This window comes from Phascolarctos cinereus, unplaced genomic scaffold (genome assembly GCF_003287225.1).
Source record: "Phascolarctos cinereus isolate Bilbo 61053 unplaced genomic scaffold, phaCin_HiC Scaffold_1;HRSCAF=81, whole genome shotgun sequence".
NCBI classification, from domain to species: Eukaryota; Metazoa; Chordata; class Mammalia; order Diprotodontia; family Phascolarctidae; genus Phascolarctos; species Phascolarctos cinereus.
Genome location: NW_027555514.1, coordinates 47,978,146 through 47,990,192, shown reverse-complemented (window position 1 = coordinate 47,990,192; position 12,047 = coordinate 47,978,146). Strand labels below are relative to the sequence as shown.

Genomic DNA, 12,047 nt, shown 5'->3' with positions numbered 1-12,047 from the left:
TACTTAGTGATAGCACTATTGTCTTGTTGATCTTTTATCTTTTGTCTAAGAATCAGCGTGCCCTTTATGCAACAAAACTATCAATATGTATGAAGAGGAGTGCCAGGTTGCATTAGACAAACAGAAAATTACCAGAGGCCTTACAGAATACTGCATTTGGAGTCAGAGCTTCTGCCACTCACTACTGTGTGCCTTTGGGCCAGAGACTGAATTTTGGCTTCCTCATTTGAAAAATTAAGGAGTTGGACCAGATGGCTTTGAAGGCCATCTAAATCTGTGATCCTAAAACCATCCGTTTTTTGGTGTTCTAATTACTTAGAATTCCTCTTGTCTAACTTCACAACCTTACATACCATTTCACTACTGGAAGAATGTATATAGAGATGCATCACAGAATATTTATTTTCTGTTTTTTTTCATACTCTAAACATTGTGTGATTCCTGCTTGAGATTCTTTTCTTTTAATTCGCTGCACAGCATACAAACATGTTTAATTCACGTACCAGTATATTTTTTAAAATGAGCCAAATGTCAAGCACCTTTCTTATTTCACCTCTTTATGTAAATATTGCAAATGAGTTATTACAGACATTTTATAACATCACTATACAATACAAAACATGTCTACTATTGAAGAATTTTTAAGTGACATTTTGAATCCATTGTTAGTCAGATGAATATAAATTATGCAGCTTTAAACTAAAATGAATGTCTACTAACTTCATTTCCTCCCTCTCCAACTCCCGTTAATTGCCCCCCCTCTTGTATGCTCCTCATCCCTTTCCTCAGCTTGCATGGAGGCTTTTGGCCCCTAAGATTTTGGCTCCCCCACTGGATCCTCAGTATGGCGCACAGTCAGTGCGGAGCTCAGACAAGAACAACAGTGTATGAAGAGTTTCCATAGAAATATAAAATAAAGTGATTTATTTTATATTCATTCTCTAATCAGTAGACTTGTTACTAAATGCTTAATAATTGTAGGAATTTGGGTAATAAGTAGTTTTGACGGGTTTTGTTTGTTTTTCTGATTATACTTTAGGTAATTGCTTTTGTTTATTCTTAAGGATGCTTTTGAAACAAGAAATTTTTCTGATGGGGGAAATTTGCCCCTATTGTGTTGTTAGTAAAGAAGTTTAGAAAAACAAAATGAGAATTCTTATTTAAGTGATCTTGATTTTATTTTTTCAATGTTCAGGTGTGCATCCAAATCAGAGAATGTGATTTACAAATAGCATGGTCACCATTCATTTAACAGAAACTGAAGGAAAATTTTCTCATTTATCACTCTGAAAATGCCATATGCCTGATATGTCATATACTGTGACTTAGTAGTCAACTTATACAGTATGAAGTTATGAAAAAAAAATAGTTTCAGAGACATACTATCTACCAAGAAATCCCATCCATTAACCTAAATAGGTGTGCATATAGAAATATAAATAAAATGTAAGGAGAGACACTAGAGTATCTTCACTGAACCTGGCTGTTAGAAAGTCAGTTATTTGATTATTAAAGAATTTTATCAGTTAAGTTTCTTAAGATTCATTGCATTTGGAGAAGCTCTTGTGAAGAGATCAGATGTGCTTCATGTTTGTTGATGAGGCCCCATCTTCATTTCAGGGTCAGTGTCCCATTACCTCTTCTCAGTTCTGACCATCTTAATCCAGCTTCTGCAAAGCCAGAGTTTTCAGTCTTTGGAAATCTGAACTGTCACCCCTAGAGAAGCACAGAAAGAGTGTTGGGGGCACGGGGGTTTAGAGTGGGAGCCTGCTTGTTAAGTGGGTACTCTGAAAGTCTTCTTTGTAAGCTTGCAGGCCTAAGAATATGAAGTCACTTCATTTGTTTCAGATCAGTAAAATACAAATTTAATGCACCTTGAAATATCACAGTTAATTGACCCAAATCATTTATTTAAAAGAATCAGTTAAAATATAAATGTCAAAAGACTTCACTATAAATGAGAGTTTTGTAGATCGTTTAAGAGAAATCACTACATGCTGGTTTATCCTCTAAAGATTAATGGGTGTTTCCTTATGGATATTTACTGCATGTTATATATGATGCTTAATTCATGACAAGTAGAGTAAAATAATTTAGTTAATTTATCTTTGTTTACATGTGCAGATATGCTCTCCAGAAAGCTAATAACAGACTCCTTAAGATCCTCTTAGAAGTTGTAAAGACAATAGCAGCTGTTGAAGAAACAATTGGCCGTCATGTTCTTGGTATTTTGGATCGCTCTACTAAAGGTCAATCATCAACCAACGTTGTTTGGAAGTCAGAGTCAGAAGGAGCAGTGAGATCCTGTGTCCATGAAGAAGACATAGAAGGTACCAGTTTTCTAGGATCTTGAAGTCATTTTCATTGATCGACATCTGTTAAGTATCTGCTAGGTGAAAGGCAGTGCAGAGTCCTCATCGGTAAGCTATCACAGCATCTGCCACCACAGAAGGCCCCCAAAAATCAGTCTAAGGAGCTGTTCTTCTAAATACGTTCTTAAAAGTATGTCAGAGTTAGCACTTAGGGCCCAATCAGAGTGCTGCTCTGTAAGGCTGCCTCCAACCATACGCCTCCCGGGAGGTCGGCAAGACAGCTAAACGAGAGAAGTCACTGTGGGGCCAGATTTTCAGCCAGTGACAGAAAACGTCCACCTTCTTGCCCACATATACCATCAGCATCCTCCTGAAATGCTTCATCATTTGGGAAGTCGTAAAGAGACAAGAATTTGAATAAAAAAATAGGCTTTTTTAAGGTTTCAAGGTTCCCAGAAGAAAATCACCATGTAAAGTTAAAAGGCAGGAGGGATGTTTAAGAGGCAGGAGTGCCGTGCCAAAGCATGAGACTAACTTTGGCTAACGCACCAACCGTGGTTCTAGATGTCATACAAGCCCACCTCACATCTTCATCTCTGCTTGCTAGCCTCTGGTTCGTTTTCTCTCTCCCCATGTCCCTGTTTTGTAAGGATGGTTGAAGCTGTAAGAATCAGAAGAAAAAGAAAGGTTGAATTCTGGTGGAGGTAGAAAGAAAGTGACTGTATACCTTACCTTCGTATGGTGGAAAGCTGCCCCTTATGGCCACATGAAGAAGGCCATGACTATTTTCATCTACAGATTCTCACATTTACTTTTAAGTTATACTTCAGTATTTCCTTAAAGTATTATTGTTGTCCACTCCTTTTTATGGGTCCCCAGTGTCAGTTTGCCATATGGCAAACGTGTGTTCTCTACACACATCCAATCTAATTAAATAAATCCACGAGTCTGTTTTGAACACATCTACTAATTATTGTCCAGCTCTGCAGAAGTAACATCTTTCCTTTCCCCCCCCCTTTTTCATTTGTTGAGGTTCAATTCAATTCAGCAAAGAGCTTGTATTCTACTAAGGGATAGAACATAAACAAATAAGCAAATAAAAGGTATTTTGGAAAAGGAAAAAAGCATTAACAATAAGGGAAATTAGGAGGAAGTGTTTCTCTGAGTAAGCATTGAAGAAAGCTAAAGATTCTCAGAATCAGGGGAGGATGTTGCACATTTCAGGGGAGTAAACCAACCTGGGCCAGAGCAGAGAGGCCGGTTACAGAAGTCTGAGTGCAGGCGAGAGCAAGGAGACCCATCTGGCTAGAGCAGGGATTTGTGAAGGAAGCAATTCACTAAGTAAGCCCGGAAAGGCTGGTGAGAGCAGGATAATAAAGAATTTCAAGAGCCATGCCAAGGAATTTGTATTTTGTTCTAGAGGTGACAAGGAAGTGTGCCAGGTTCTTGAGCAGAGGAGTGACATTGAGGGAGGGAGGCATCGTGGTATTGTGGTATGGTACCAAGAGGGTTAGATGTAGAGGTGGAGGGCTCAGACCCTGGTTCTTCCACTTACACCTCGTGGGGCATTGAGGGACAGATCTGGCAGGTCCCTGAACCTCTCTGGACCTGAGTTTTTTCATCAACTCATCTAGTCCTTTAAGAAAATCTTCTGTTTTAGACCCTAGTGTTTTTAATAGAACCCCTCTGGGAAGGATGAGATATATGTTCAAAATATTCATTTGATAACTTTGGTTTTTTTAATATATGTTTTTTGTTCTAAATTCTTCCCTTATCCTTAGATCTGACAGGTAAACTATTCCGTACTGTCCTCACCCTTTATGTGTAAATCCTGTACTCATTTTAACTGTATCTTGGTACACAGTGTGAAATGTTGGTCTATACCTAGTTTCTACCATACTCCTTTCAATTTTTTCCAGCAGTTTTTGTCAAATAATGAGTTTTTGTCCCAAAAGCTTAGGGTCTTTGGATTTATCAAATATTAGATTGCTATGGTTGTTTACTATAATGTATGGTGTACCTAACCTGTTCCACTGACCCCTCACTCTATTTCTTAGCCAGTAACAGATTGTTTTGAATATTGAGTTTTTAAATAAGATATTTTCTTAAGTTGCTAATTGGATTCATGAAACACCTTCTCATCTATCTTTTTACATGACATGTTAGCAAAGGCCTCTATACTTGTGGACTACCAACTTTCAAGACTGAGCTTTTTCATACTTTAAACATGTGCTGACCTGTTGCTGTTGAAAAAATAATTGATTTGTTAGTGTTTGCATCCTCACCACAATAATCTGTTGGACTGCATGCAAAGGGAGATTTAGGGCTGCTGAGACACCACAGAATTTTCATTCAGGTTTATGTCACTGAGCTATCTGCAGATCCGGGGAAAGGCAAGTCCGCTCCAGAACTGTACGAGGCATGGTCAGTGGTAGAATTTTTTCTTCCCATGGAAGAAGTCTGCTTCTGATTTTCAGCCAACATAACTACCTTTCAGGGAGGAGCCGTGCTGTAGCAGAAAGTAGCTGCATGACCCTGCTCAAGTCTTCCAGTTTTTAGAGATCCTAGAAAAGTGTGCTCTTGCACCCTGGTCTGAGTGTGGCATTCGTTGTAAATGCAGGAATCACAGTCCTTGGAAACAGATTCTCCTCCTCACCGTTTCTGAGAGTCTCTGAGAAATTGTCCCAGGCAGGACAGCAGCAGAATGTTTTCTGGTCCCAGAGAGTCTGCTTGGGAATGAACGGAGGGCGAGCCACAGAGAGCTGGGAGTCATCAGCATCAGGATAATAATTCAGCCGACCTAAGTGGATGAAGTCATGGAGAGGAGAAAAGGACCCCAGACTGCACCTGTGGATGTGCTCCAAGGGGCAGAGAGGCCAGATGACTTGCTTCTGATCACCCAGCCAGTAAAGGGAAGGATTTGAACCCAGGTCTTCTGTCTCTACTATGCTGTGCTCCCTGTCAAGAATGTGAAGGGCTGTCATGAGGAAGAGAGATTAGACAGATATGTTCTTAGTTCTTCCCAGTGAACCACAACTGCCTCCCATATGTCAGCCCATCATAAATGTTATATAGCATATTCTCACAAATGGCAATCATATTGCATGGCAGTAATGGGTAACTTGCACTTTAATTTTCCTTCATCTGGCACACGCATGCTTTATTAATTTTGAATAGATATGGTCAACTCATTATCTACGAAACAGGAATAGTATAGATGAATTAAATTTAGTTATATTAGAAATTCTGTTTTAGTTACAATTTAATATACTAACTGAACCTTTAACAAATCAACAAGTTAAAAATGTGTCTGAGTTTAAATAGTTTCTTTTTCAATTCCTACCTAAAAAAGTAGAGATACCAAGTGAAACATTCAAAGCCAAGAAGAGGAGAAACATCAAAAATCCTAAATAATCTAGATATTCTTTTCTACAAAGCTTTTATTACTTATCTCTTTTACCTTTTTTTTTTTTGGCTAGCTGTTGAACAGCAAAGTAGTATTACATTTTTTGTATTGTCAAATATATCCAATCAAATATAAATTTGATTGTTAAATGTATCCTAATTTGTTTGATGGCATTACAGTTGTGAAAGATACATACCCATATAATTACTCTGTGTTGTTGTTCAGTAGTTTTTTAATCATGTCCGACTCTTTGTGACCCCTTTTGGAGTTTTCTTTACAGAGATAGTAGAGTGGCTTACCATTTCCTTCTCCAGCTCACTTTAGAGAAGAAGAAACTGAGGCAAACAGGGTGAAATGACTTGACCAGGGTCACAGAGTTAGTAGGTATCTGAGGCTGGGTTTGAATTCATGAAGATGAATCTTCCTGACTCTAGGCCTGGCATTCGGTGCATTATGGTGCCACATAGCTGCCCCCAATTACTATATGGTTCTTTTCATAAATGGATTTGGTAATCGAATGTCTTGTTTCATTTTCAAAATGTGTTGTAATTTCTGAATATGAATCATCATAACATATTATTCTTCTTACAGAAGACCCCATAGCCTCTTACTGTGGAAGTGGCATGCCAAGTAATGCCACTGGCACATGGTCAGAAATAACTGACGAAAGAATGGAACTATGTCAGCGTCTTTTGAGATGCGGTTTTGCTGGAGCTGAAATAGACCCTGAAAATGAAGAACTCGTCTTAAATGTTAGTTCGCGGCTACAGGCAGCAGTTGAAAAACTTCTAGAAGCCATAAGTGAAACAAGTAATCAGGTAAGGCTTCTTACTTGTTGAATGCTTGGTGAGGCTGTGGTAGGCTTTTGTTTAAACTGCCTGGAAGGGGTGGCTTTCTGAATCTGCAAGCCTGCTCCGGAGGAACACTGGGATTCTGAGCAGGGTTTTTGTTTTGTTTTGGACCCAGCTCTGATATTCACTGGTCTAGGTGATGCCTTCTATCAATGCAGATCACATGGACACTTCCTCTTCAGCTTAAAGTCTTAGGGAATTACCTAAAGCACTCCAAGGTTGAGAGATTTGCCCAAGGTCACACAGCCAAGCTGCATCAGAAACGAGACTGGGTCTCAGATTTTTCTGACTCCAAGCCTGGCCCTCTGCTCCTCCACACTGACTCTCCAACTGCTTCCTTAATTAAGAAGCAGTGTGATGGACTGTAGGCGATAGAGAGCTGGCCTTGAACCAGGGAAGACTGGAGTTGCATCTTGACTGTGTGACTATAGGAGTCACTGAACCTCTTGGTGGCCTAAGAAACTCTTCATCCAGCAAGTTGCAGAGAAGATGCTGATCTGCGTAGGTAGGGGGAGTTTCTGCATCCAAGAGATCACTGTACCAGTAGAACCACAGGTCCAGAATCATAACTTAAAAATTGTTTCAGACTGTTTGCCAGCTAACGAAAATTCTCCAGTAGATAGCATGCATTTACAATATGCTACCAGCCTGCCTGGCACATATAGGCAGATAGTTCTTGCTTTATGTAAATTCGCATTATGTAAATTCTACTTTATGTAAAAAATCCTGATGGAAGTTTGTGTTTCAAAAAATCATGTATGTTAACTTTACTATATAGTACTGTGCTCTGGCTCTCTCTCAGCTCCTGCCCCTCAGCTCAGCTCTCTAAGGCCTCCCACCCCCCAACCCCACCCAAAAAAAAAACTGTCCAAGTAAAGGCAGAAGAACAGGTGCCACTGAATGGGGGCTTGGCAAGATAGACCTTTGCCCCACTCGCCCCCTGCCCATGTATCCATCCCCTGCATGTGTGTCTTCCATCTGCCCACGCTCAGGTACTACATGTCAGTCCGTGACCCTCCCATGTCAGCCATCCTCTCCTGTCTGTGTCCACGTACAGCCCCCATGTGTCTGCTCTCTGTGTGTTCTGTCTCAATTCCAGCTAGGCCCCTACATGTTCCTCTTCTTGCTGTCCCTTCTCTGGCCCCAGCTCCCACATGTCCTTGAACCATGTGCCAGCCCCCCTCCTTCCACGGACATGTGGTCTTCTTCCTGTTTGCCTCCCTCCCTCCTTTCCCCAACTCTTTAGGCAAATATGCGTTACATAAAAATTGGTTTACGTAGAGGTGTGCAGAACAATCCACTTATGTAAAGTGAGAACTGTCTGTACCCAATTTTTGAATATATTTCTTTAAGGTTCCTTCTCCTTCTGAAATTCTTTGGTTTTCTGAATGGTTGTACTCAGTTTGATGCAAAGATTACAAAGTAAACCATCAAATATTCCTATAGGGATCATTCACATAATATTTATGTTTTCACTATTCATCTAAATGAAGTTTTTAGATTTCCCTAGGAGAGTGTCTGTTGGATACAGTAAGACTCTTCAAGTTAGATAAGACCTGTCATGGTTGGACCTGAATGTTTCAGCTGCATCATCAAGATATTGTAAAGACTCTGGAGTTTTCTCAGATATTACTATGACCTAGACATAATTCATTTAGGAATCTGGTCTGAATTTCTAGGAAGATGTGAGATAGTTGTGATAGCTTTAGAGCTTCTGATTTATTCAACTGTACTTCAAGATAATCAGTAATTAAAATGATCTTGAACTTGATGTAGATGTTTAATAGTTAAAGCAATATGAAGCAACAGCCTAAATGAGTAATTTTTTACCATCGTCATGCATTTTGATTTAGTTTCTTTGTAATAGAATATTTTACTTTGACTTTGATTTTTCAGCAATATATCTTAACAACCATGAACCATTCTGAGATGCTCTTTTGTTAGGTGCTGAGCTCATATTCACAAAGAAACCTGAAAATGGAACTCTCGTGGTTTTTTTCTAGACTCAGAGCCTAAACATATCTTCCCAAAATGTGAATATAGTTAAAAGCACTTTGCAGGGAACTTGCCTACTGTACAGAGCTTGTACTTACTGGAGCTTGGAGAACATGAAGACAAGCTATCACTATTCCTTACTGTATATGAGACTTTTTCTTTAGAAGAATAGCTCTGTTGTTGCAGAAGAGACATTCAGTACAAGGACAATCAAGGCTATAAGCCTCCTTGATTTAGCTTAAGTAGAATATTGTTTATGAAGTTACTCATGTAAAAAGATGGAAGATCAGGCCCTTTCCCTGCACTTCCACATTCACAGGGCAGTACTCCACCATCATGTTAATCAACTCTTCCATGGTGCCCTCTGGAATGCCTGCTCCCTAGGCAGCAAACTTCCTTTCATCTTAAATCTTTTCCTCTCTCACCCCTTCCGTCTTCTAGTTTTCACTGAGAGAAGATGCCCCCTTGATGACAGCATCCCTGGCCGCCCTTTCACTCATTTCCCCTCTGACTCACTGGTAGACAGAGGGGAGCTGGGAGTACTACTTGCTTCTGCTTCCCGTTGCCACTCCAGATCTTTTCTCTCTAGCACCATCACTCAGTAACCTCTCCTCCTTTGAGGTTCGTTCAATCTGTATATACCACCAAATCAGAATTCTAGTAGCTGCCAACATCCAGAATACTCCCCTGTTTCCTAAATGAGTTTAGTGCCTAACTCACAGTCTTCTCCTCAGCTCTTGCCCTCATACTAGGGGACTTGAGCATAGATAGTGATGTTCCTTCAAATGCCCTACCTTCACAGTTCCTCAACATACTCGTATCCCATGGCCTACTTCTCCACCCCACCTCAGCCATACCAGAGGGTCAGACCCCTGATCTTGCCATCACCCACAGATGTTCCACTTCCATGTTCATGAACTCAGACGTTCCTTTATCTGATCACAGTCTGTTTTCAATCCACTTCTCTTCTGCAGCTCCAAATCCTGTTCTTTGGCCTTCTGTGACCTCTAGTCCCATGACCCCTTTGGTTCTTTCCCTGGCCATCAGCCATGTAGGAACTACTCTCCTCCCTTCCCTGTCTTGACTCTTTAGTGAAGTAGTTTACCTCTCCACTGCCCTCTTGCCCCCTTCACAAATCACCAGACTAGGCCTGCCACGCTTCAGCTTTTTATCACCCCCACCATCCACTACCTTCTTTTCCACACGTTCTGCTGAACAGAGCTGGAGAAAATCATGAAACCGTGCTGACTGGGTCCACTACAGATTGATTACATAACTTCATTTGGGCCCCTTACTGCTGCAAGGCAATTTTAAACTTCCCTCATTAACTTACTATTCCATTCACCACAGTGGATTTTCCATACCTCTCCATCCCTCCTTAACCCTCCCTCAGTTCCCCCTCTCCTAAGCTCTTGGCCCAGAACACATGCATATAATATAAAAGTATTAGATATTGTACAGTATGCATTATGTTATATACTGTAACACAATATATTATATACTGTACAGTTTTAAGCTACTACAGCATTTTTTAAAAAGCCTATTAAGGGGGCAGCTAGGTGGCACAGTGGATAGAGCATCAGCCTTGAAGTCAGGAGGACCTGAGGTCAAATGTGGCCTCAGACCAAACATTTCACACTTATAGCTGTGTGACCCTGGGCAAGTCACTTTACCCCAATTGCCTAAAAAAGAAAAAAGCCTATTAAAACAGCACCGAGACTTTTGAGATACCCTGTGTAAGTCTCTATGCTGCTGCAGAGTTTGATAGGTATATCCTGCTTTCATTGGATGAGTTAATAGGTGAGCCTTTTACTTTAAAAAGAAAAGTAGATGATGATTATAACATGAGAATCAAGGTAGAGAATTAATATACACCTTAGAGGCTAATGACTTTTATTATATGTAGTTGTTATGTATCCAGTTCCATGTAATAATTAGCTGTTATAATATAGCCCTGCTGGATTTTACCCAGACTAGCTAATTATAGGGTCCAGCCTATTTGAAAACAGTGAACCAAAGGCTGTATAATTGGCATACGGTAAAGAAGACTTCCCTCACACTAGCAGAAAAGTATCTTTTTAACAAGTTTGGTTTTTGTTTGTTTAGTATCGAGTGCCATTCTTCCTTGAAAGGAGATCTTTTTTGGTGGTAAGCTTTGGATGTAGCTTTCACAAATTGAATGAGCCACAGATAGCTACCTCCCTATAGGAATAATTTTCCACCCACAAATATTTTTCAGAATGTTAGGGTACAGTTTAGGACCAAAGAAGATAATCTTCCAAATGATGCCCTTAGGCCCTGGAGGAGTTCATGAATGAGCAGTTTACTCCTACAGAATTTTTCTTTCACTATCTGATAAAGTCTTTAGAGTTCTCCTGATCCCACATCTGAGAAAAATGTCATGTGACCCGTACATCCTGAAAAGTGATCAACAGTTTTGTTTTCTCAGAAGGGAGGATACTCCTGAAAATGAGTCAGCAACGTAATGGTCGGCTGTTTGCTTGTTTGATTTTGAAAAGCATGGATAGAACTATAGCAGAGAAGAAGCTGGTACGGTGCTCCTCCCATTCTGGTGAGCATTAGGCAGAGTTTTGTTAGGACTCTGTATCCAGGATTTGGCTCCAACAATTAAGCAGTTTGAAGATTTGTTGAAGATAAGAGTCCCACGCAGTGGGACATCAGCCAAGTGAAACCCCGAGAAGCCAGTCGTCCTCTTTTGCTGCATTTTGTGTATATAGTTAAGGATTTTGGCGTTCTAAGTGCCTTTTAAAAAACATTCACCATCGTGAATGAAAATATTTTAACGCGTTTTATACACACCCCTTACTCTTTGAACAGAATGTTACTTAACAGAATTGAGTCTTTTTTGATGATTCGGAGTTGTCAACAAGTATTTCTTAAGTGCCCACTGTGTGCCTTTACAGTGAGCTTAGATGAGACAATAAATACACATAAAAATACACACAGCACAAATGTAAATTTGTGAAATACAGGGTATCCTAGGATGGAGGTGCTCCTGTGCTTTTCATCATCTTTCAGCATTCTCTTCTGCTCTCTAAGGTTGCCTGATCCTTGTAATTGCCATTAGCATTGTATCTGCCTGAAACAGAGCTTCAGATATAGATACATTCATTCCAGTTTTCTGCTTCTGTAAGCTCCTTGAGGGCAGAGATTGTTTTATTCTTGGCATCTTAATTGTTTTATTCTTGGCACAGTGTATATAATAGTCACCTAATAAATGCTTCTTAATTAATTGATTCCGTGGTTCTATGGGTTTGAGAACCAGGAATCCATTATGTTTTGTCATATATATAATAAGCATAGTTATGCTCTTCTCTAAGATTCTAAAGTGAATGAGCTTTAATATATATACTGTGTCCTTTGTTGCATCTATTATGACAGTTTCATGACCTGTTTTGCTGATTTGCTGATTCCTGGCTGTCTTCAGGGTAGTTAAAATTGCCAAATAACAAGTCCCAGAGG

The 12,047-nt window shown here is 39.9% G+C and overlaps 1 protein-coding gene across 1 annotated transcript in view; it reads left to right on the top strand.

Moving 5' to 3' along the window:
- AKAP9 (A-kinase anchoring protein 9) overlaps positions 1 to 12,047 on the top strand; it is a 175,705-nt gene that overhangs the window by 95,761 nt on the left and 67,897 nt on the right. The window contains 2 exon segments of the mRNA XM_078151794.1: positions 2,125 to 2,330; positions 6,310 to 6,536. Coding sequence (XP_078007920.1) covers positions 2,125 to 2,330; positions 6,310 to 6,536 — 433 coding nt within the window.